The 26,785-nt window shown below is 45.0% G+C and overlaps 1 protein-coding gene across 1 annotated transcript in view; it reads left to right on the top strand.

Annotated features, from left to right (window-relative positions):
* VPS50 (VPS50 subunit of EARP/GARPII complex) overlaps positions 1–26,785 on the top strand; it is a 390,966-nt gene that overhangs the window by 338,479 nt on the left and 25,702 nt on the right. The window contains exons 21-23 of the mRNA XM_073629604.1: positions 5,032–5,153; positions 14,278–14,358; positions 15,597–15,745. Of these exons, the coding sequence (XP_073485705.1) occupies positions 5,032–5,153; positions 14,278–14,358; positions 15,597–15,745 (352 nt within the window). The remainder of the gene's footprint in view (positions 1–5,031; positions 5,154–14,277; positions 14,359–15,596; positions 15,746–26,785) is intronic.

The following is a 26,785-nucleotide window of genomic DNA, read 5'->3' as shown; positions in this document are numbered from 1 at the left end:
GGGGCACTGTGATGGGGACACTTTGATGGGGGAACCTGATGTAAGGGAGCACTGTGATGGGGACACCTGATGTATGGGGGCACTGTGATGAGGACACCTTCTGTATGGGGGCACTGTGAAGGGGATACCTGATGTATGGGGGCACTGTGATGGGGACACCTGATGTATGGGGGCACTGTGATGGGGACACCTTCTGTATGGGGGCACTGTGATGGGTACACCTGATGTATGGGGACACTGTGATGGGGGAACCTGATGCAGGCTGGTAGGGGCCACAATGCATTACTTTGCCCAGGAGCTCATGATGCTATTAAGATAGCACTGCTTTTGGCCATACATGGAGTGTATTGTGTGTGTGGGTTGCACTATCATTGCACTCATTATCTGCTGCAGTCATTTTTAAAGTTTTTATTATTGTTTTTGAGTTTCCTTTATTTGTGAGAAATTGCTGTCTGAATTGCCTTATTATCTCCCATTATTTATAATTTCTAACTGATGCATCTGATATTTAGAATGCCCTTCCATTCAATATACTTGTATTCTAAGTAATCAGCCTTAAAGATTATAATTATGCTCTGGTACAATATGTCCAATGTGGTTAAAAAAAGCAAACAATCAAAATATATTATGACTGGTGTAATGACCCCAGAGAACTACTTTGGTGGTCTGTATGTTTGTGTCTCTGTTTGCAGAGTATTTTTTATTTCTTCCCTCTTCTAAGATTTTATAATCGCTTAAATCGCCCTCAACAGTCTTAAAGGGTAACTACACTTTCATGAAAAATAATATAGCTTATACAACTGCTATGCAAGCCATATTGTAATTTAAAGGGGTTGCTAAGGCAGTGCACACAGCCAGTGCCAGCCCCTCTGCTAGGATTACATGATGTACTGTATATACTATATGCCATTTTCTAAAATTCTTCTTATAAATACTGTTTTTTTTCCCTTTCTTTTCCCGGTCATGTGACCGCCTGGCAGACGTCAGAGGGAGAGCTCAGCCCCCCCCCCTTTTATAATACATACAGCGGAGAAAAACAGCGCCGGGTAGTCACATGACCACTGATCGGGGATGAGAAAAACTGTATTTATAAGACGAATTTTAGAAAATGACATATAGTATATAGATCATATAATCCTAGCAGAGGGACTGGCAGTGATTGGGAGCAGTAATGTGCGATTCGCTCGGAACAGTGATAGAAGGGGAGGGGCGGCTCACACACACACACAACTGACAGGCAGAGAGGGAAGGGGGGAGGAGGACACAGGAGCAGAGAGGAGAGCTGCAGATAGCAGGCTGTGGATGATGGAGGCACACAAACTGACCACGGTGTCAGGGCTCAACAGCCATGACACACTGTGGTCAGTTTACATAGGGGAGGGCAGAAACTGGCGGGATCAACCAGGTATTACAGGTGTTGTTACAGGGGGGCCAAATCACACAGCACAAGTACAATGCTGTATAACATGCTTTAAAGAAACAGGATCAATATTTTTTCTTATTTTCAATCTGCAGAGTTGTAAATTTCTGTAAAGTGCAATGCAATATGACAAACCTGGAGGCGATCTGTGTACAGAACACCTCTTACCACCCCCCGAAAGCCTGCATTACATACAAGTACATTTTTAGGCACCCTCTGCAATACAAATTTTAATTTTGGTGATTTACTCTACAAGGGTTAAAGTGATATTAAATGCTTGTGGTTTTTTTTGTTTTTTTTTTTCTTATTTATTTAACCGCTTCAGCCCCGGAAGATTGTACCCCCTTCCTGACCAGAGCACTTTTTGCGATTCGGCACTGCAACGATTTAACTGACAATTGCACGGACGTGCGACGTTGCACCCAAAAAAAATTGACGTCCTTTTTTTCCCACAAATACAGCTTTCTTTTGGTGGTATTTGATCACCTCTGCGGTTTTTATTTTTTGCGCTCTAAACAAAAAAGGAGCGACCATTTTGAAAAAAAAACACAATTTTTTTAACTTTTTGCTATATTAAATATCCCCCAAAAATATATAAAAAAAACTTTTTTTTTTCCTCAGTTTAGGCCAATATGTATTCGTCTACATATTTTTGGTAAAAAAAAAAAAATCGCAATAATCGTATATTGATTTTTTTTGCGCAAAAGTTATAGCATCTACAAAATAGGGGATAGTTTTGTGGAATTTTTATTATTATTTTTTTTTTTTTACTAGTAATGGCAGCGATCTGCGATTTTTATCGGGACTGCCACATTCTGGCGGTCAATTTTGACACATTTTTGGGACCATTGGCATTAATACAGCGATCAGTGCTATAAAAATGCATTGATTACTGTAAAAATGTCACTGGCAGTTAAGGGGTTAACACTAGGGGGCAATCAAGGGGTTAATTGTGTTCCCTGTTTGTGTTACTAACTGAAGGGGGGAGTGGACTGTGTAGGGAAGAGATAGATCGTTGTTCATACTCTGTATGAACAGACGATCCGTCTGTTCTCCCCTCAGAGAACCGGAAACTGTGTTTACACACACAGATCCCGGTTTTCCATGTCTCAGCGGCAATCGCAGGAGCCCGGCGGTGATCGTGACCGCCGGGTACTCGCATCGGCTCCGGGAACGTGCAGCGGGTGCACGTGCGTGCCCCTAGTGGCCACAGGGCGAATCGACGTAACATAACGTCGCTTCGCCCATCCGCGCCGTTCTGCCGCAGTGAAACTGTGGCGGTTGGTCGGCAAGTAGTTAAAATAATAAACCCATTATACTTCTCTGCTCTGAGCAGTGGTTTTTGCATAGAGCAGCCTTGATCCTCTTGTTCTCAACTTCCCCTATAGCGCTTTTAGACCCTCCCCCTTGCTGAGTGACCATAGAGCAAGCTGCTTGCTCTGGGGGCAGTCATGCGTGCTCGCTCCCGAGCCACCTCTGTGTGTCTACGGGACACAGAGGGTGGCTCAGTCCTGCCTCTGCTCCCTCCTCACTGGCTGTGATTGACAGCAGCAAGAGCCAATGGCTTCTGCTGCTGTTTCTCAGCCAATAAGGAGGGAGAGACCTGGGAGAGCTTGAGGCTCTCGTGCATATCGCTGGACCGAATATTAAAGGGCGCTGCGGGGGGGGGGACTGCACACTGAATTTTTTTTTTTACCTTTATGCATAAATGCATGAAGGTAAAAAACCTTCAGCCTTTAGAACCATTTTAACCTCTTAGTGCCAAGAGTATGCAAATATTCCGACTCTTAGCGGGTGGACCTTGACGCAGAGAGGCAGCATATTTGCGTACCAAAATGTAAATAAACCTGTGCCGAGAGCATGTGCCCCGCACGCCACTGGCACAGTTTCTGGCGCTTAACAGGTTAATGTGACTGCTGTGACAGCCAATCATGGCGGTCACATGGTCAGAAACCCCTTAAAGGGCCGGGAGGCGCCAGCGTTAAGCTGTTAAATACTAATAAAGGGTTGCAGACACTGCAGCGGTCACACAAATCTTGTCAGAAATTCCCAATGTCAAGAACGCGGTGACATACAACACGTACGACCAGCCGAGAAAAATTAAGTTCAATATCCAGTGCTGCTCTTCTGCTTGATTCCGAGCAAGTGTAGAACTGCATCGGAATTGTGTACACACGATTGGAATTTACGACAACAGATTTTGCTGTCGGAAAATTTGAGATCCAGATCTCAAATTTTGTGTGACGGAAATTCCGATGGAGACTACACATGGTCAGAATATCCGACAACAAGCTCCTATCGAACATTTTGCGTCGGAAAATCTGACTGTGTTTACGGGGCATATGATTGCACCAGGTAATTATAATGAACACAGACCCTCCTATTAAGAATCAGTCTGCAGGACATTGTGGAGCAAAAGGCTTTTTCTTCAGAGAAGAAAAAATTGCCAATCTACAAAAAAAGGTCCATGCAATGCACATTGATCATGCAGATAGGGATTTTTTTTTCTCTTTAATAGGGATGAGCCGAATACCCCCCAGTTCGGTTCGCATCCAGAACATGCGAACAGGCAAAAAATTTGTTCGAACACGCAAACACTGTTAAAGTCTATGGGACACGAACATGAATAATCAGAAGTACTCATTTTAAAGGCTTATATGAAAGTTATTGTCATAAAAAGTGTTTGGGGACCCAGTCCTGCCCCAGGGGACATGTATCAATGCAAAAAGAAGTTTTAAAAATGGAAGTTTTTTCGGGAGCAGTGATTTTAATAATGCTTAAAGTCAAACAATAAAAGTGAAATATTCCTTCTTTTCCTGCGGCCTGCCAGGTTGCATGCTCGGATAAGGGTCTCGTATGGATTTTTGGAGGGACCCCACGCCATTTTATTTTATTATTTTGGCGCGGGGTTCCCCTTAAAATCCATACCAGACCTGAAGGGCCTGGTATGGAAATTAGGGGGACCCCCACGCATTTTTTTTTTTTTTTGGTTCGGGGTTCCCCTGTGGGGAAATCTCATGCCGCTTTTATCAATGAACTTTTATGTGTATTGTCGGACCGACAATTCATTATAGCTGGCGCTAGCGATAGTAGTTTTACATGGCTTTTTTTTCCTTTAGAAATGTAATTTTGCTGTCAGACTGTTCTAAACACGGGAAACATGCGCCCCTTTACAGACATACTATAGACACCCCCCAGGTACGAAATTTAAAGGAATATTACACTTTTATTGTTTACTTTAAGCATTATTAAAATCACTGCTCCCGAAAAAACGGCCCTTTTTAAAACTTTTTTTTTGCATTGATCCATGTCCCCTGGGGCAGGACCCGGGTCTCCAAACACTTTTTATGACAATACCATGCATATAAGCCTTTAAAATTAGCACTTTTGATTTCTCCCATAGACTTTTAAAGGGTGTTCTGCGGCTTTCGAATTTGCCGCGAACACCCTAAATTGTTCGCTGTTCGGCGAACGGGCAAACAGCCAATGTTCGAGTCGAACTCATGTTGGACCCGAACATAAAGTCCATCCCTACTCTTTAACAACGACATCCTCCCTCTACATTCCTTATATCATTCTAAATTAATCTTCTGTCTCTTTTTTTTCTTTAGGAAGGTATATGCAGATGATGACTATATTGAAACCTATCGCCTTTGATGTGATTCACTGCATGTCGCAGCTGTTTGATTACTACCTGTACGCCGTCTATACGTTTTTCGGAAGAAATGACGCAGTATGTTGTGCTTTGTTTGTTTTTAAAAACTGTTGAAATTATCTATTTATAACTGATGACTTTGTTAAAAGAAAAATGTTCTCAGACAACTCTATATAGTGCCATTTTTGATATTCTAAAAGTTTTTTTTAGTTTTTTTCACACACCACACACACACACACACATAATAAATATATATATATAGATATATATATCTATATATATATATCTATATATATATCTATATATATATAGATATATATATCTATATATATATAGATATATATATCTATATATATAGATATATATATATAATATATTTATATTATCAATTAAAATATATTACCAAGAAAGTTTAAAGTGGTTGTAAATCACAGCCAGTAACGAGGGAGCAGGGGGAGGAGCCAGAAGCTCTGGTGGGGGACCTAAAGAGGATTGGGGCATCTCTGTGCACGATGGAGGTAAGTATAACATGTTTGTTAATTGAATAAATCAAGAAAACTAAGCTTTACTATGACTTTAAACATTCAAAAAATGCAGGACTGCCCCCTGCAGACTTTTCTGCTCTGTGTTTCAGCGCCAGTCCTCTTCTGACTTGAACGACACCCAGGGAAATTCAACCTTCTTCTGAAATGCAGGTCATCGTTGTTCCACCACCTGAGCTTTGAGCACCTCTGAGTTCACAGCTGTTAGATCCTGGCTGGCTCTGGCCAGGAAAGCAGCAGAACAAGTACTGTGTGTACTCTTTATGTCTGGCCTCAGTGTAGGCAAACATCAGTGATATAATAGACATAATGTCTCCATAAAGAGATCTTGTCACCTACAGATTACGATCGCATCAGCTAAAGTAAAAAAAAAGTTTGAGAAAAAAAAATATTGTCTTTAAAATAAAACAAATATAAAAAAAAAAAACAATAAAGAACCTACACCTAGGGCGCATGTTTGTACATAGAAGGCGATTGCATAACACATAATAGGGATTGTCACACACAGCGGAAAGATAGCAATTACTTTACAGTTAAAGTGGTTGTAAAGGCTCAAGGTTTTTTACGCATGAAGGTAAAAAAAAAACCACCTGTGTGCAGCCCCCCCCCCCCCGATACTTACCTAAACCCCATCTTAAACCAGCGATGTGCATGAGAGCCTCTGCTGTTCCAGGACTCCCTCTCCTCATTGGCCAAGGGCTCCCACTACTGTCAATCACAGTGAGTGATCCAATGAGGAGAGAGTGGGGGCGGGGCCAAGCCACACTCTTTGTCTACATGGACAGACAGAGCAGCGGCTTAGGTGCAAGCCTGCTCGGGTGGCCCCATAGGGGTAAGGAGCACCAGCAGGGGACCTGAGAAGAGGAGGATCGGGGCTGCTCTGTGCAATACTACTGCACAGAGCAGGTAAGTATAACATGTTTGTTATTTTAAAACAAAAAGAAAGTTTTGACTATAGTTCTACTTTAAGAGAACTACTGCCCAAAAAATTGTGCTTAAAGTAGAAACATTGTTTTTCCCATTTGAATCTTGGTTATACCCCAGTAAGTTTTATTTTTGCCATCTTTGTCTCATTGGAGAGATTCCGCTTTCAGTGATAATGGTAATCGAGACAAATAGAGAGGGCAAATTTCCATAACTGGGCCACAGACAGTTATAAAAAAACTGATAGGGGTTCTAATCCTTCTCCACTCTATCCACAAGTAACAAAAAAATTTTGCGTTTAGTTATCCCCTTGCCTCCGAGCGTACGCAGCTGCAGGCATCATCCCAGTACCGTTTTTTAGAGCGGGCGATCGGCTATCCAGAGATAACAACTGATGCAGCTAAAAGCTGCTCGGTTGTTATCCCCCCCTCCCGCCACCTTCCGCCGCTCTTATCGGGCTTCCTGTCCCACCGGGAGTCCAGATCATCGATCCGCCTATTCCGGCTTCGTGCCAGTCTTCTCTCTGTAAACATGGAAGTGACATTACGATGTCACTTCCTGTTTATTCGGCTGCCAATGGCGCCGGTTTTTAAAAAATATACAGTAATCAGAATTGACGTTTTCGACGATTTGAATACTTTGAAGTGCAAAGGAGGTATTTGGGGTCTTTTAGACCCCCGATCCCTCCATAAAGAGTACCTGTCACCACCTATTACTGTCACAAGGGATGTTTTTTTTTAAAAAAAAACACAATGTAAAAAAATTAATGAAATTAAAAAAAAAAAATTTTTTAAAGCGCCCCCGTCCCTGCGAGCTCGTGCAGCAAATAAAACGCATACAGAAGTCGCGCCCGCATATGTAAACTGTGTTCAAATCACACGTGAGGTATCGCCGCGATCGTCAGAGCGAGAGCAATAATTCTAGCACTAGACCTCCTCTGTAACTTTAACCTGGTAACTGTTTTTTTTTTTTGTTTTTTTTTTAAATGTTGCCTATGGAGATTTTTAGGTACCGTAGTTTGTCGACATTCCACGAGTGTGCGCAATTTTAAAGCGTGACATGTTTGATATCTATTTACTCGGCCTAACATCATCTTTCACATTATACAAAAAAATTGGGCTAACTTTACTGTTTCTTTTTTTTAACATTCATGAAAAGTGTCTTTTTCCCCAAAAAGTTGCGTTTAAAAGACCGCTGCACAAATACCGTGTGACATAAAATATTGCAACAATCACCATTTTATTCTCTAGATTCTCTGCTAAAAAATATGCATAATGTTAGGGGGTTTTAAGTAATTTTCTAGCAAAAAATACGGATTTTAACTTGTAAACACCAAATGTCAGAAATAGTCTTAGTCATGAAAGGGTTAAACTTTAAAGTGTTCCTAAACCCAGGACCCTGCATTCACTATGTCTGGTCTCCCACAGTACACAGAAAATGGAAATGCAATAGTTTTAGTAAATATAAACTGCTAAATACCTTTTGTCATCAGTAGTATATAGCAGTCTTATGACTTCTATCAGTGTCTGGTTAGAGCTTGTAGGAGGAGTTTTCATTCTACTCTGATGGTCATATGAGGCTGCATGACCCCTGTCTCTCTGTTGGATAGTGCTTATTGGCCCTGTGCTAATCACATGCATGCTCCAAAAAAATAAAAATAAATAACAATACACACCAAACTGAGCATGTGCAGCCTGACTCCACTAACTGTCATCTGGACATGTTTTGGGGACAATGCAAGAAGGAGAGGATTTGTGCATACAGGATCAAACAGCCTTTTTACACAATGCAGAGGATTAACCCCTTAGGTTCCACAGTGAGTATAACCAACATGTTTTACTGCATATACAGACTGATTTTACTTTTGGGTGTTTAGTAACACTTTAATATCACTGTAAATTTAAACTGGTGACCTGTAAAGGTTTTTAAAACATTGCCTTTAGACAATTTTGGGTATCAACATTTTTCACCTTTATTTGAGCGCTTTTTCCTTATAAGACATGACATTTTTGTTTTCGGTTTACTCGACATAGTCTTGTCTTTTAAATGTTCTAAAGCATTGGTGATTAAATTGGGTTTGTTTGCAATAAGATTTACGTTAGTTTTTTTTTTTTTTTTCCTGAAATTATATGTTTGAAAAACACTTTATATGAGAAATTTATTTTCTACTACCATCCTAAGAATCTACGTCATCTGAGACACTTCTGGGTGTGGTGGATGCCTGGTTCTCTGTGACAGGCTGTGGATATTCCTGTTGGTTTTCATATTATCACTGTGTTCTGTGTAGAAGGCAACAGATGAACACAAAATCAGCACCAAGGACAGCTCAGGGCATTCTCGGGGTAATACAGTAAAGGCTTAAAGTCGAGTTCCAGCCTGTAAAAATAAAATAAAAATGAAAGTCAGCAGCTACAAATAATGTAGCGTCTAACTTTTAATATAAGGACATTTACCTATCAAGGGAGCCCGTGATGTCAGCACCCCAAGCTGATTCGTCCATTGGCTTTGGGTGCAGGCGCCACCATTGCAAGTAAGGGAAACTGGCAGTGAAGCCTTCAGGTTGCGCTGCGCTTTCTGAATGGTCCCGTATTCTTCTCTGACACACACAGGTCCCAGAAGGCAGCGGAGGGGAAGAGGAGGGCTCTGACATGATGTAGATCGCCATGCAAGGAAGTGGGAGCGGGTACCTGTCAAAATCAGGTATTCGCCCCCCCCTCCCAAAAAAGTGTCAAATGCGGCAGTGGAGGGGATGAGGGTGCGAACAAGCAGAGCTTCCCCTTTTGGGTGGAGCTCCGCTTTAAAGTGTTACTAAATCTACAACAGTAAAAACTGTCTGTATATGCAGTAAAGCATGCTTGTTATACTCACTGTGGATTCTAAGGGGTTAATCCTCTGCATTGTGTAAAAAGGCTGTTTGATCCTGTCTTCTCTGATCCTCCCCTTCCAGTGTCCCCAGTCCATCTCCTGATGAGATCAAGCCTTTGGAGTCACTCTGCACATTTTCAGTTTGGTGTGTATTGTATTTTTTTTTTTTTTTTTTGAGCGTGCATGTGATCAGCACAGGGTCAATCAGTACTGTCCAGACAGAGGGTCAGGGGTCCTAAAGCCTCATAGGACAGTCAGAGTACAATGGAAACACGCTTTAAAAGTACAAGCTTTAACCAGACACTGATAGAAGTCACAAGACTGCTATATACTGCTGATAAGAAAAGGTATTTAGCAGTTTATATTTACTAAAATAATATATTTACTAAAATAATGACATGCCAATGTTCTGTGTACTGTGAGAGATCAGATATAGTGAATGCAGGGTGCTGGGTTTAGTAACACTTTAAAGTACAGTATAGCTAAAGGCAAAACTTTTTTCTTTCTTTTGGATAGAGTGGAGAAGGATTAGATCTTCTGTCAGTTTTTATTGCTGTCTGTGGCCCCTTTAGGGAGATTCACCCCCTCTCTATTGTCCTGCTTACCATTATCATTGAAATTAAAAGAAAATCCAAAATTTTGGTTATTCCTCAAAAAAATAACAGAGGAGAAATCATCCAATGGGGACACTAGTTCTGGTAACCTGGGGATTCCCTTAAAGCAGATGTCCGCCCATCCCACGAAAAAAAAATTAAAAGTCAGCAGCTTCAAATACTGCAGCTGCTGACTTTTAATATAAGGACACTTACCTGTCCTGGGTGCCCTCGATGTCAGCATCGCTGCCGACATCGCTGCGCATTTCAATTGGTCCGGTGGCAGAGAAAGGAGGCGGGGGCCAGACTTCTGACTTACCTCGCTGCAGCAAGGTCCGACGGATGCAAATGGAAAAAAAAAAAAAAAAAGTTTTTCTTATAGTTCTGCTTGATCGCAATTTTTTGGGCAGTAGTTCCCTTAAAGTGAAACTATAGTCTACACTTTTTTTCCATTTTGGATAAAGCAAGGGAGTATTATAACCCCTGTCAGATTTGTTTTTTGCCATCTGTGCCCCTGTGCTCCCAGGACTTGGGTTGAACAACACTGATTATTATTTAACCTAGGAGAGGACCAGTGCCTGATTGCAGAGAAATTAGTCTGCAGGGGACAGAATCAGGAGGAGGGTGGGATTTGACACAAAAGCTGCCCTTTTATTTTTACTCCTACATGGCAATTTCATGTGTTCATTTTTTTTTTTTTTTTTTACACTGGAATTGGTTTGCCGTCCCAAGCAGTGTATGTGCAGATCTGCTTTACTTCTCTTCAGTGAACAAAAACACCAAAAATATTCTTAGGTAATATCTGGGGCTCTAAATAGCTCTACTATTAGAAACCATAGAAAAGATTACATTTAGACTAAAGTTCTTATTTTTATCATGGAAAAAACACCTATGTGAGAGTCAGGGAAGCTGCACACCCCAAAAAAACTGAAAACATGGAAAAGTTCCCCACGGGGTTTTTTAGCAGATAGTATAAAGAAATATCTATTGTAAAAAAAATAGATTATTTTATTTACTAGAAAAGGTTCAATGTACAAAGGAGTTTAAAATATGAGCTCTGGTTAAAGTGGAGGGCCACCCTGAAAAAAAAAATTGCACCAAAAAGCCTTAAAAAGAAAAAAAAAAATTTGAAAAAAAAAAAATGTAAACTTAACTCAACCCTTGTTGCTAGGTAGTCTTCCTAATCTGCCTCTTCCTATTCCGCGGCATGTCCTGTTCCTCGGTGAGCGGCCCCGTTTCCTTCTGGGAACTGTGTGTGTTCCCAGAACACCACGGGGCCATTCACAGAGCACCGCGCTGCTCACACGTGCGCATTAGGAAACTGGCAGTGAAGCCGCAAGGCTCCACTGCCTGTTTCCCTTACTTAGGATGGCAGTGCCGGACCCGAGAGCTGAGGGACAGATCGGCCCCGGGTGGCCGACATCGCGGGCACCCAGGACAGGTAAGTCTACTTATTTAAAGTCAGCAGCTACTTTGTTTGTAGCTGCTGACTTTAAAAAAAATTTTCGCTGGCCGGAATCACGCTTTAATATATATACAGCGGGGTAACCTAAATTGATGGTGACACTATACATCATAGGGACAATGTGTTACAGATTAAGTTACACCATAGGATGCATGAGAAACCTTGACGCATTTCGACCCCTACATTCGTGGTCTTCTTCAGGGTTTTTTTTAGCATTCTAGAAAATACATCAAAGAGAGGTTTTTACCATTTTTACATAGTACATAGTTACATAGTAGGTGAGGTTGAAAAAAGACACAAGTCCATCAAGTCCAACCTATGTGTGTGATTATGTGTCAGTATTTCATTACATATCCCTGTATATTGCGGTCATTCAGGTGATTATCTAATAGTTTCTTGAAGCTATCAATGCTCCCCGCTGAGACCACCGCCTGTGGAAGGGAATTCCACATCCTTGCCGCTCTTACAGTAAAGAACCCTCTACGTAGTTTAAGGTTAAACCTCTTTTCATCTAATTGTAATGAGTGGCCACGAGTCTTATTAAACTCTCTTCTGCGAAAAAGTTTTATCCCTATTGTGGGGTCACCAGTACAGTATTTGTAAATTGAAATCATATCCCCTCTCAAGCGTCTCTTCTCCAGAGAGAATAAGTTCAGTGCTCACAACCTTTCCTCATAACTAAGATCCTCCAGACCCTTTATTAGCTTACGGCTACTCTTTACTCTTTACGGCAAGAGTAGAAAACTACTTCGTTTATATTATCATGTATAAAAAATACATTGTTCTGTATCTGATAATATATTTACCCCTCAAATGATGGACCTCGCATAACCAGAGACTTAAAAGCGGTTGTATTCAAGTGATCCAAGACCTCCGCATGCCTTCTCAGTGTCCTTCCAGGTGAGTCCCCAATCCGCAGGTCTTGCAAGGAGTTACGTGTTTTAACCCCGGTGGGGGAGGGAGTAATGCCCGGTACACACGGTCAGACATTGATCGGACATTCCGACAACAAAATCCTAGGATTTTTTCCGACGGATGTTGGCTCAAACTTGTCTTGCATACACACGGTCACACAAAGTTGTCGGAAAATCCGATTGTTCTAAACGCGGTGACGTAAAACACGTACGTCGGGACTATAAACGGGGCAGTGGCCAATAGCTTTCATCTCTTTATTTATTCTGAGCATGCTTGGCACTTTGTGCGTCGGATTTGTGTACACACGATCGGATTTTGTTGTCGGAAAATTTTATATCCTGCTCTCAAACTTTGTGTGTCGGAAAATCCGATGGAAAATGTGTGATGGAGCCTACACACGGTCGGAATTTCCGACAACAAGGTCCTATCACACATTTTCCATCGGAAAATCCGACCGTGTGTATGGGGCATAAGAGTGGGGGCACCTGTAATTTGTAATTAAGGCGATCAAAGTAGGATAGGCAGAGATCAAGTTCATAGGGGTGCTTGTAGTGGCTCCTGGTTGTAAGTCTTGCTGGGTGTAATAAATCAACTACTTCGGCTGCACAGTGGTGTAGTGGATAGCACTCTCGCCTAACAGTAAGAAGGGTCGCTGGTTCAAATCCCAACTACGACACTACCTGCCTGGAGTTTGCATGTTCTCCCTGTGCCTGCGTGGGTTTCCTCCGGGTACTCCGGTTTCCTCTTACACTCCAAAGACATGCTTTGCTGCCTCTGGCACTGGGTGCCTTGAATGTGTGCAAGGCATCATGAAACCTGAGGATTACCAAAGGATTTTGAGTCGCACTGTAGAGCCCAGTGTCAGAAAGCTGGGCTTGCGTCCGAGATCTTGGGTATTCCAGCAGGACAATGACCCCAAACATACGTCAAAAAGCACCCAGAAATGGATGGCAACAAAGCGCTGGAGAGTTCTGAAGTGGCCAGCAATGAGTCCAGATCTAAATCCCATTGAACACCTGTGGAGGGATCTTACATTTGCTGTTGGGAAAAGGCGCCCTTCCAATAAGAGAGACCTGGAGCAGTTTGCAAAGGAAGAGTGGTCCAAAATTCCGGGTGAGAGGTGTAAGAAGCTTATTGATGATTATAGGAAGCGACTGATTTCAGTTATTTTTTCCAAAGGGTGTGCAACCAAATATTAAGTTAAGGGTGCCAAGAATTTTGACCAGCCCATTTTTGGAGTTTTGTGTGACATTATGTTCAATTTGCTTTTTTTCCTCCCTTTTTTTGTTTTGTTCCAATACACACAAAGGGAATAAACATGTGTATAGCAAAACATGTGTTACTGTAATACTTTTCTGTGAGAAATACTTGATCTTCTGGAAAAATTTCTGGGATGCCAACAATTTCGGCCATGACTGAATACAACCGCTTTTAAGTCTCTGGTTATGCGAGGTCCATCATTTGAGGGGTAAATATACTATCATAGATATAGAGCAATGTATGTTTTATACATGATAATATAAATGAAGTAGCTTTCTACTCTTGCTGTAAATGTTAAAATGTAAAAACCTTTCTTTGATGTAATTTCTTAAATTGCTAAGAAAAAAAACCCTGAAGAAGACCACAAATGTAGGGGTCGAAATGCGTCGGGGTTTCTCATGCATCCTATGGTGTAACTTAATCTGTAACACATTGTCCCTATGATGTATAGTGTCCCATCAATTTTGGTTACCCCGCTGTATATGTATTAACCGGAGCTCATATTTTAAACTCCTTTGTACATTGAACCTTTTCTAGTAAATAAAATAATCAATTTTTTACAATAGATATTTGAAAGTTCTTATTTTTACTCCATTTTATCCTAATTATTCCCCTGATATTCTTCTCCTCTATTCCAGTATGAATCCACTGGGCTCGGTCTAAGCAGCAGTCGGCTCAGAACAACATTGAACAGAATCCAGGAAAGTCTCATTGATTTGGTAAGATTTTGACAAGTGGGTATAAAATGTACGTTTTGGTTCTATTCACACACCGATGTTTTCCTTGTAGAAGACATACCTGGTGTTTATATACCTTGTGATTCTGCAATTTCTGTGGGTGTCAATAAAAGACTCTCCTTATGGCTGAAGCACTCTTAACATATTACTAATAATTTTAGACTGTGCGGTGCCACTCTGAATGCTTATCTGGAGCCTTTTATTTTTTTATTTTGGATTACATGAAGGTGGTGTGATGTTCTCCGCTTAAAGCTGGAGTAAAAGTGCTTTTTTTTTCTTTTTACAACCTACAAGGTAAAGTCATAATGTGCTAGTATGCATCACATACTAGCACATTATCTTGGAAACTTACCTTAGACCGAAGCCCTCCAGTGGCGCTGTCACCACTGACGAGGCTTCCATCTTCACCGGGTCTTCCTTCCGGGTTCGCGGACTCCGGCTGTGTGAGTGGCCGGTGCCGCGATGATGTCACTCATGCCCATACAAGCGGGAGCCGCTGTTTACAGCGCAGGACTCTCAAGGAACGACCCGGCTTCAGCTCTTCTCTCATCCCTTCCTTCTCTCACAGAAGAGACTGAGAGCAGTGGAAGTCATGGGCTCCTGCTACCCTGCTACTGTCAGTCAAACCCTGTGAGGAGGGAGTGGGGGACGTGCTCTGTGTGTCTATGGATGCACACAGCCCGGCGAAGGAGCTTGCCCGCATAGGTGCGCCCTCAGCGCACAGCTGTAGAGGATAGAGGGCTGTAGATAAACAGGTACAACCTATGCAGGAGCATTTTATTCATCTCTGTGTATGACCTAAGGCCATTCACTAGAGTGGGTATATGTAAGGGTTTACAACCCCTTTAAATATGTTAAGGACTTGTGACTCCTTGTCTGTTTAAATGGCACTAACTTGTAGGAAGAGCATGTTATTAACAGGTATCATGCACATCCCTTGCAGGGCTACCTTTCCCAGCACTTAGTATCAGCCTCTTGCAATCCTTTGTACAGCAAAGCTTAGACTGAAAGAGGGAGAGGCAGCACAGGTAGAGGAGCCAGTCAGTTGTTTTGCAGTGCTCATTTGCTAACCAGTAACGTTCTGCTAGCATGAGTGAGCAGAAAGACAGAGAGATCAGCTTTACGTTAGAATGCTTTTCTTGTGTTCATGTTTGATGGGACTCTATATTTCATTTAATTCCTAGCTAAGGCTTAGTCGTGTCTGCTTTGTATAATTCTAGGAAGTGTCTGGGGAAAATTCTGGATCTCTGGCGCCATCTGAAGAAAGAAAAGAGAAAGTTCCGAGTCCACATCTCAGCCAATTGGTTATTCTGACGTCTAGCAATACTCTGTATGGGCTCGCCCAAAGAGTGGTGGCTACAGAGTCCCTGTGAGTATAAAGTACACACCCTGCTGGGTGCATCCAGCCTGAGCTACAGTGACATACAACAGACAGCGAGCGTCAGCAGTATGTGTGCACACCCAGTCCACATATGATCCACAAAAACCAGTCCACGTATGATCCACAAAAATCAGTCCCCTTATGATCCACAAAAACCAGTCCATATATGATCCACAAAAACCAGTCCACGTATGATCCACAAAAACCAGTCCACGTATGATCCACAATAATCAGTCCACCTATGATCCACAATATGGCGGCTGGTGTTTTTTTTTTTTTTTTTTTTTTTTCTTTTGAGGGGGCGGCAAACGGTAACACCCCACCCTTCTTCTTCTATTGTTTACATTGTGCCGGTGCTGCTACACATTTGTCTATGAGGGCAGAGGCTTTTATTCACATGGTGCTGCACACAGCAGGCCATGTGTTGGACGCCAGGTAGCTGGCATAAACGAGGAAACCCTACATACAGTCCTATGAAAAAGTATTTATACCCCTTGAAATTTTCCACATTTTGTCATGTTACAATCAAAAAGGTAAACGTATTGTATGTTCTGTGAAGCCCTCATAGATTTGTTAGAGAACCTTAGTGAACAAACAGCATCATCAAGGCCAAGGAACACTCCGGACAGGTCAGGGATAAAGTTGTGGAGAAGTTTAAAGCAGGGATAGGTTATAAAAAATATCCCAAGCTTTGAACATCTCATGGAGCACTGTTCAATCCATCATCTGGAAATGGAAAGAGCATGGCACAACTGCAAACCTACCAAGACATGGCCGTCCACCTAAAATGACAGGCCGGGCAAGGAGAGCATTAATCAGAGAAGCAGCCAAGAAGCCTATTGTAACCCTGGAGGAGCTGCAGAGATCCACATCTCAGGTGGGAGAGTCTATCCACAGGACAACTATTAGTCGTGTACTCCACAAATCTGGCCTTCATGAAAGAGTGGCAAGAAGAAAGCTATTGTTGAAAGGAAGCCATAAGAAGTCCTGTTTGCAGTTTGTGAGAAGCCATGTGGGAGACACAGCAAAGATGTGGAAGAAGGTGCTCTGGTCAGATGAGAACAAAATATAACTTTCTTTTTCATACATCATGGGACACAGAGTTAGGCTAATATTCATTACCTAAAGGGTTATACGCCATCTCTGGGTGAATGGACAGTGGTAGACAAAGTCTTAGACAGGAAGTGATCCCCTATATAACCCCTTCCATACAGGAAGTACATCAGTTTTTTACCAGCTCCTGCAAGGTGAATGGGCACGTTTCTTTAAGCTCTCTGAACTCCAGGTCTCTAGTCCCACAAACAGTTTTTAAATGAATCAAGGGATTGACCGATCGCATCCATTTGACACAGGCTCAGTATGCTTAGATAAATGGTACCCGAGCCTCGCAAAGAAGACACAAGATCCTGCAAGGTTTTGCCTGTAATGTGACCTCCGGGCGCTGGACCCTGCAAAGTGGAATCCTGGACATGACAGAGCTAAGCCATGCCTGCGTGGTGCTGTACAGGTCCAAGGGAGTGGAAACCTAAGCATGAAAATGGTACCCAGTCCTTAAAGGTCCTCAAGTGACAGGAACACGCTGTGATGGATGAAGATTGTGCTCCTAGTTTCTAAGCTGCCCTGCGCCTGGTCTGGTAAGTGAAACCCCCTTACTTATTGTGGGGTGTCCCAGTGATTGTAACAATCAGTCAAGCTAGCTAGAGGCTGATGGCACACAACGGTGTGCCATTTCGCCTCTTGGTTCGCCATGACGCACGTGCATTTGCAAGAGCGCTGCTGTGCTCAGCAGTTTGTTTGGCGGCCATGGCGCACGCGGCTTCGTCATAGGCGTTATGCATACTTAAAGCCGCCCATGCATCGTAGCCGAATCTGGGCACACGAGGATTCGCGCCTATGCAAATACAGCCGCGCCCGTTTGCCGGGACCATGCACGTGCGCACACATGCGCAGAACGTCCCGGCGCACAGCCAGCTTATTTAAGCTGTGTATGCCAAGCATGCGATGCTTCCAGAAGGCAGCTGTGAGACACAGAGCAGGCTCTGAACCAGGCATCTGCAGCGGTTCATTTCTCCTTACCTGGGTCATGTGAGTCACCAGGTGTTTGGCAGGCTAAGGTGCTTAGCAGGATTGTTGCATAGGGGCTTGGGGAACCCTATCAAATTGTCTCCCTTCTGAGGTGTGTTAATACTATACCCAGGTCTTTTTGTGGCGGGACAAACACTACAGGGAAGGGCACACCTATGTCGTCAGCTCCTGATAAACCTAGTCATATACCTAGTGTTGTATCCCCTGAAAGACCAGAGGCTTCCGGGTAATCTTTACCGCTGCGCCTATCTGGTATTGTGCCTACAGTCAACGCTGCTGCTTCACCCTTTATCACCAAGGATGAACTGTCCTCAGCCCTAGCCGGGTTAGAACACAGGATTGCTGGCATGATTGCCTCAATCCCGCAGGGTGCCAAGAAGCTTGACAGACCCCCCTGAGCCTCCTAGTTTGGAGCAGGAATGGGTTGAGAATGGGGAAGAGCTAAAAGCTCAGGATTCTGTGAAGGGCCTGGCAGATGAGTCTGCTTCTGAGCAATCTGGACAAGAAGATATCCATCTGGACAAGAAGATATCCAGTTGGTGCCTGCCTCTCAGTCGCAGAGGCTTTTGATCCAGACGCTTACCAAGATGGTTCGTTCTGCCTTTAAGTTGCCTCTTGCAGAGGTTACTGAGCCCCCCTGGTCCTCTTTCGGGCCCCTGAGGCCTCTTCAGGCCGCACAGGCTTTCCCCCACTTTTGGAACAGGTGGTGTATGCTGATTGGGAACATGCTGACAGGATTTTTGTTCCTCCTAAGAGGTTTTCCCTTTTATATCCCATGGATGAAAAGTTTGTTAAGAAGTGGAGCATGCCAGCCGCAGATGCAGCAGTCTCTTCCCTAAACAAGAACTTGACTTGTCCGGTGGATAATGCACAGGGCTTGAAAGACCCTGTTGACAAGTAACTGGAGTAAAGGCTTCCTTTTCCTTGGCCAGTTCAACTATTCAGCCAGCTGTTGCAGCTATTGGTATCTGCCAGTCCTTAAAGGATCAGGTCAGATGGCCTGACAGGCCTAACCAGGAGGATGATCTTGCTGAAAATAAGACAGATGTTCCTCGAGCACTGTGTTTTGCTGTTGATGCCTTAAAGGATTCAATACAGCAGGTTTCTCGTTTGCCTCTCTTGTCTGTACATATGCACAGACATTTGTGGCTTAAGAACTGGTCAGCAGAGCTTCCTTGTAAAAAAGTTATTGGCAGGTTTCCCCTTTCATGGGGAACGTTTGTTTGGTGATGATTTGGACAAATATATCCAAAAGATTTCCGGAGGGAAGAGCTCTCTACTTCCTGTAAAGAGAAGCACCATGCGTCCCCCGTTTAAAACCTCAGGGACTGCTTCCTCAGGTGTCTCAGTGCTAAGGCGGTTCCGCTGCCAACAGGGCGCTAGAGCCAGGGGCAGAAAAAGCCCTGGGTCCAAAGCTCTTTTAAACCCGGCACCAAGCCCTCCTTTAGAGGGGACGCCCCCACTCTATAGGGTGGGGGGAAGGCTGCTGCACTTTGTGGACATTTGGAGAACAGTGGTTCAGGATGAGTGGGTCACCTCGACTATATCCTGCGGTTACAAGCTGGAGTTACGGGGGGGGGGGTCCCCCTCAGTGGTTTCTAAGATCCAGCGTTCCCTCGGATCCTCCAAAAAGAAACTTACTGTTCCAGGCACTACATCATTTAGTGCATCAAGGAGTGATTGTACAGGTTCCTGTATCCGAAAGGGGCGCGGGGTTTTATTCGAACCTGTTTAAAAACCAAACGGGGACACAAGGCCCATTTTGGATCTAAGATCCCTGAACCAGTATCTACTAATCCAGTCCTTTCGGGTGGAATCTGTCTGCTCAGTTGTACCCTCGCTCCAGATGGGAGACTTTCTAGCCTCCATCAATATACAGTAGGTGACCACGATATTGTGTCAATCTCGCCGCATTTCTCGGCGAGATTTGACACCTGCGAGCCCCGTCGCAGGAGCCAGCGCCGAGATGGCTCACTCATCGGGAAAGGAAAACTTTGTTTACTTTTCCCGATGAGTGACAGGCAGTGTTGACAGCTGTCTGGTATGAATCCTGAGGCGGGAACACCGCGCCAAATTTTAAATGAAAAAAACGGCGTGGGTTCCCCCCCCAAGGGCATACCAGGCCCTTAGGTCTGGTATGGATTGTAAGGGGAACCCCCTACGCTGAAAAATCGGCGTGGGGGTCCCCCCAAAATCCATACCAGACCCTTATCCGAGCACGCAGCCCGGCCGGCCAGGAAAGGGGGTGGGGATGAGCGAGCGCCCCCCCCCCTCCTGAGCCATACCAGGCCGCATGCCCTCAACATGGGGTGTGGGTGCCTTGGGGGAGGGGGGCGCCCTGCGGGGCCCCCCCACCCCAAAGCACCTTGTCCCCATGTTGATGAGGACAAGGGCCTCTTCCCGACAACCCTGGCCGTTGGTTGTCGGGGTCTGCGGGCGGGGGGGCTTATCGGAATCCGGGAGCCCCCTTTAATAAGGGGGCCCCCAGATCCCAGCCCTCCACCCTGTGTGAATGAGTATGGGGTACATGGTACCCCTACCCATTCACCTAGGGAAAAGTGTCAATAAAAAAAAAAAAAAAACAGTACACAGGTTTTAAGAGTAATTTATTAGGCAGCTCCGGGGTCTTCTTCCGACTTCGGGGGGTCTCCTTCCGACTTCTCCCACTGTTCGGCCTCTTCTCCCGGTGTTCGGCCCCACCGCTATCTTCTTCCAGCTCTATTGCCAGCGAGGGGCCCGGTCTGCTGCCGCTGTCTTGTCGCCGCTGTCTCGACGCTTCTTCTCTTCTTCCGATGTTGACACGACGCTCTCTCCGGCTGGAATGCTTTGTGCGAGCTGCGGAGCCATTTATATAGGCGGTGACCCCGCCCCCTTGTGACGTCCTGGTCCCAGCATGCGCAGGGACTCTGGCGTCATAAGGGGGTGTGACCCCAGAGTCCCTGCGCATGCTGGGACCATGACGTCACAAGGGGGCGTGGTCACCGCCTATATAAATGGCTCCGCAGCTCGCACAAAGCATTCCAGCCGGAGAAAGCGTCGTGTCAACATCGGAAGAAGAGAAGAAGTGACGAGACAGCGGTGACAAGACAGCGGCAGCAGACCGGGCCCCTCGCTGGCAATAGAGCTGGAAGAAGATAGCGGCGGGGCCCGGGAGAAGAGGCCGAACAGTGGAAGAAGTCGGAAGGAGACCCCCCGAAGTCGGAAGAAGACCCCGGAGCTGCCTAATAAATTACTCTTAAAACCTGTGTACTAAGTTTTTTTTTTTTATTGACGCTTTTCCCTAGGTGAATGGGTAGGGGTACCATGTACCCCATACTCATTCACACAGGGTGGGGGGCCGGGATCTGGGGGCCCCCTTATTAAAGGGGGCTCCCGGATTCCGATAAGCCCCCCGCCCACAGACCCCGACAACCAACGGCCAGGGTTGTCGGGAAGAGGCCCTTGTCCTCATCAACATGCAGGGCACCCCCCTCCCCCAAGGCACCCAACCCCCCATGTTGAGGGCATGCGGCCTGGTACAGCTCAGGAAGGGGGGGGGGGGCGCTCACTCGTCCCCACCCCTTTCCTAGCCGGCCGGGCTGCGTGCTCGATTAGGGTCTGGTATGGATTTTGGGGGGACCCCCCACGCCGATTTTTCGGCGTAGGGGGTTCCCCTTACAATCCATACCAGACCTAAGGGCCTGGTATGGCCCCTGGGGGGGGGACCCACGCGGTTTTTTCATTTAAAATTTGGCGCGGTGTTCCCTCTTCAGGATTCATACCAGACAGCTGTCAGCACTGCCTGTCGCTGATCGCGAAAGGAAAACAAAGTTTTCCTTTCGCGATGAGTGAGCCAGCGCGACATGCACAGTACCCTGTCGCTGAGTACCAGTGCGATGGCATCGCGCTGGAAACACAATCTCGCGGTCAGGTACTGTAAAGGACGCGTATTTACACGTACCTATCTTTCAGCCTCATCAGAGGTTCCTGCGATTTGCTGTAGAGGAACATCATTTTCAGTTTGTGGCTCTACCCATCGGGCTTGCCACAGCTCCCCGGGTGTTCACCAAAGGTCCTAGCAGCAGTACTGAGTCTTTTAAGGGCTCAAGGCATCTTGGTGCTTGGGTATCTGGATGACCTCCTGCTTGCTACAGGCTCTAGAACAGAGCATAACCTGCACAGTGCGGTATTTGGAAAGCGCTGGGCTGGGTCATAAATACCGAAAAGTCTGCCTTGAGACCAGCTCAAAGTCTGAGGTTTTTAGGTCTGATCCTAGATACGGTCCAAACAAGGGTATTTTTGCCACCCATAAGGATCTGTGCCCTGGAGGATCAGGTGCGTCAGATAAGGGGCACCAGACAACACTCCATTCGGCTCTGTATGAGTCCTCTAGGAAGGATGGCGTCCTTCAAGGCAGTGCCCTATGTCCAGTTTCATTCCAGGCCTATACAACAAGACATCTTGTTGGCTTGGAATAGGAGAGGACAAGCCCTGGATTATCCAATGTTCTTATCTCCTCGGGCACGCTTAAGCCTAAGCTGGTGGTTGCAGGATCAGAACCTGCGAAAGGGAAGATCCTTCCTCCTGGTAACTTGGAGACTACTGACCACAGATGCCAGTCTCTCAGGCTGGGGAGTGACCCTAGAGGGGCTCACAGCTCAGGGGAGATGGTCAAGGACAGAACAGAGCCTGCCTATCAACATCCTGGAGTTACGGGCAGTACGTCTGGCCCTACGGTCCTGGACGGTGGAGCTTAAGGACTGCCCTATCAGGATTCAGTCTGACAATGCCAGTGCAGTGGCCTATATAAACCACCAAGGCGGTACCAGGAGTCATTCAGTACTAAAGGAGGTGAACCACATACTAGCCTGGGCAGAGGGACATGTGCCGATTCTATCAGCAGTCCATATTGCGGGAGAAGATAACTGGAAGGCAGATTATCTCAGCCGCCAGCAGATCTGCCCAGGGGAATGGTCCTTACACCCAGGGCTGTTTCAGGGAAATTTGCCAGCGTTGGGGATGGCCAGAGGTCGACCTATTGGCATCCAGGTTCAACAACAAGCTACAGCAGTTTGTGTCCCAAACAAGGGATCCTCTGGCAATTGGAGCAGATGCTCTGGTAGTTCCATGGAGCCCGTACTCCCTGGTTTATGCTCCCCCCCCCCGATCCCTCTCCTTCCACATTTGTTGCGCAGGATTTGGAGAGAGTGTGTTCCAGTCATTCTGGTGGCACCAGCCTGGCCCAGAAGGCCCTGGTTCCCGGAGATTGTGAGATTTGCAATAGATGTGCCATGGAGGCTTCAACGCCACCCCGATCTACTGTCTTAAGGCCCTTTATTCCAACCCAATTTACAGTCTCTAAATTTGACAGCATGGCTATTGAAGCCAGGGTGTTGAAGGACCAGTGGTGTCTACCCTAGTTGAATGCTAGTAAAAATGTCACTAGGAAGATCTATCATAAGGTCTGGAATACTTATATTGCTTGGTGTCAAGCCAGAAAATGGCATCCTCAGAAATACGTGATTGGGAGAATTCTCTTTTCTACAGTCAGCTGTGGAAATCAGATTGGCTTTGAGTACAATCAGGGGTCAGATTTCGGCCCTGTCAGTATTCTTCCAAAGTCCTTTAGCCTCCCATTCGCTGGTCCGAACCTTTATGCAGGGGGCAACTCGTTTTCTTCCCCCCATTAGGTCACCTATGTGTCCTTGGGACTAGAACTTGGTGCTGTCTGTGTTACAGAAACAACCATTTGAGCCTATCAAGGTAATTACCCATTAGACTTGCTGTCATGCAAGCCAGCCTTCCTGATGGCCATCACCTCGCCTAGAAGGGTGTCGGAGTTCACCACGTCAGGATCGTGTTACGACCTGTTCCATCCTTTTTGCTAAAAGTGGTGTCAGCCTTTCATTTAAATCAGGACATTAATTTGCCTTCTTTTTTATCTCAGCCTCATTCGGCGGAAGAGAGACGGCTGCATTCCTTGGACGTTGTCCAGGCAGTCAAGGTTTATTTGTCTAGATCTGCGGAGATCCAGGGATCAGACTCCTTTTTTGTTTTACAAAAAGGACCTAAGAAGGGGCAGGCAGCTTTCAAAGCTTCCATTGCCAATTGGGTCCGTCAACTGGTCATTCAGGCCCATGGTCTGAAACTTAAAGCTCATCCCTTTAGGGTGAGAGCTCATTCTATCAGGGGTGTAGGAACCTCCTGGGCTTTTCGCCATTAGGTATCTGTGGCTCAGATTTGTAAGGCTTCCAACTGGTCTTCAGCGCATACGTTCATAAAATTTTATCAAGTGGATATTCGAGCAGCCGAGGATTCGGCTTTCGGCTGCTGTGTACTGCGGGCTGCCGTATAAGGTCTGATGGCTATTGTTTGGCAGGGTGTCTCCCTTCCCTCAAGACTATTGCCCTGGGACGTCCCAGTAGGTAATGAATATTAGCTTGACTCTGTGTCTCATGATGTATGAAAAATAAAATAGGATTTTTTCATCATACTTACCTGTAAAATCCTTTTCTTTGCGTACATCATGGGACACAGAGATCCCTCCCCTCTTTTTTGAGGATTCAGTGCTTGCTACAAAAATGATGTACTTCCTGTATGAGAGGGGTTATATAGGGGATCACTTCCTCTCTAATACTTTGTCTACTAGTGTCCATTCACCTAGAGATGGCGTATAACCCAGTAGGTTATGAATATTAGCCTAACTCTGTGTCCCATGATGTACTCGAAGAAAAGGATTTTACAGGTAAGTATGACGAAAAAATCCTATTTTTTGGCCTAAAAGCAAAATTCTATGTGTGGCAGAAACTAACACTGCACATCACCCTGAACACACCATCCCCACCGTGAAACATGGTGGTGGCAACATCATGTAGGGATGCTTTTCTTCAGCAGGGACAGGGAAGCTGGTCAGAGTTGAGGGAAGATGGATGGAGCCAAATACAGTGCAATCTTAGAAGAAAACCCTGATGGAGTCTGCAAAAGACTTGAGACTGGGGTGGTGGTTCACCTTCCAGCAGGACAACAACCCTAAACATACAGCCAGAGCTACAATGAAATGGTTTAGATCAAAGCATATTCATGTGTTAGAATGGCCCAGCCAAAGTCCGGAGCTAAATCTAATTGAGAATCTGTGGCAAGACTTGAAAATTGCTGTTCACAGACGCTCTCCATCCAATCTGACAGAGCTTGAGCTAATTTACAAAGAAGAATGGGAAGAAATGTCACTCTCTAGATGTGCAAAGCTGGTAGAGACATCCCCAAAAAAGACTTGCAGCTGTAATTGCAGTGAAAGGCGGTTCTGCAAAGTATTGACTCAGGGGGGCTGAATATAAATGTACGCCACACTTTTCACATATTTATTTGTAAAACAATTTTGAAAACCATTTATCATTTTCCTTCCACTTCACAATTATGTGCCACTTTGTGTTGGTCTATCAGGGCTCACTTGGCAGCTACATTGTGAAGACCCTGCATGCTGTGTCAGCCATGATTAATATGCTGACAATGTTTCAGGGTGTTATTGAAATGAGCATCCTTCGCACATTTAATCTAAGGGCATGCCATTCTCACTCAGCCTGACTCCCCATGACACCATTTTGCATCCTGGCAGCGCTGCTAGTTAGTTAAAACTGGTCATATAATTTAAGACTGAACATCAAAACCGACCTACACTGTAAATTCAAAGTAGAGGCAGAACGTTTTTTTTTTTTTTTTGTTTTTTTTTTTTTTTGTTTTTTTTTTTTTTAACTCTATGCAAAACCTGCATGCAGGCTCCCACCCCCAGCTCTCCCTTATATTTACCGAAATCTGATCTCGGTCCAGCGCTGTGCATGAGAGCACCGGCTCTCTCCCTCTTCATTGATTCAGACAGCAGCGGGGGGGGGTCGAGAAGCACCGATGGGATAGAAAAGTAATGCAGCCATCAAATTTGAGGATTGGTAAACTGCATTAAACTATTTTTTTGGTTTTAATACCGCTCTAACGGTGTATTAATGAATACAGATCCATTTTAAAATGTGTCTTTTTATCTATTAGGGGTTCATCTGTAAGTCAGCCTCTATATAGACTCACCGGCCACTTTATTAGGTACACCTTGCTAGTACTGGGTTGGACCCCCTTTTGCTTTCAGAACTGCCTTCATTCTTTATGGCATAGATTCACCAAGGTGTTGGAAACATTCCTCAGAGATTTTAGTCCATATTGACATGCTAGTATTGCGCAGTTGCTGCAGATTTGTTGGCTGCACATCCATGATGCCAAAGGTACTCTATTGGATTGAGATGTGGTGAGTGTGGAGGCCATTGGAGTGCAGTGACCTCATTGTCCAGTGGTGAGATGATCTGAGCATTCTGACATGGTGTATTATCCTGCTGGAAGGAGCCATCAGAAGATGGGTACACTGTAGTCATAAAGGGATGGACATGGTCAGCAACAATACTCAGGTAGGCCGTGGCGTTTAAATGATGCTCAATTGGTACTAAGGGGCCCAAAGTGTGCCAAAAAAATATCCCCCACACCATTACACCACCACCAGCCTGAACCATTGATACAAGGCAGGATGGATCCATGCTTTCATGTTGTTTAGGGCAAATTCTGACCCAGCCAACTGAATGTCGCAGCTGAAATGCAGACTCATCAGACCAGGCAACGTTTTTCCAATCTTATATAGTCTAATTTTGGTGATCCTGAGCGAATTGTAGCCCAAGTTTCCTCTTCTTAGCTGACAGGAGTGGCACCTGGTGTGGTCTTCTGCTGCTGTAGACCATCTGCTTCAAGGTTCAATGTGTTGTGCATTCAGAGATGGTATTCTACATACCTTGGTTGTAACGAGTGGTTATTTGAGTTACTGTTGCCTTTCTATAATCTGGAACCAGTCTGCCCATGTTCTCTGACCTCAGACATCAGCAGAGCATTATCCTCCACACAACTGCCGCTCACTGGATATCTTCTCTTTTTCGGACC

Source organism: Aquarana catesbeiana, linkage group LG05 (assembly GCF_042186555.1).
Source record: "Aquarana catesbeiana isolate 2022-GZ linkage group LG05, ASM4218655v1, whole genome shotgun sequence".
Classification (NCBI taxonomy): Eukaryota; Metazoa; Chordata; class Amphibia; order Anura; family Ranidae; genus Aquarana; species Aquarana catesbeiana.
This window is presented reverse-complemented; position numbering and strand designations above follow the sequence as displayed.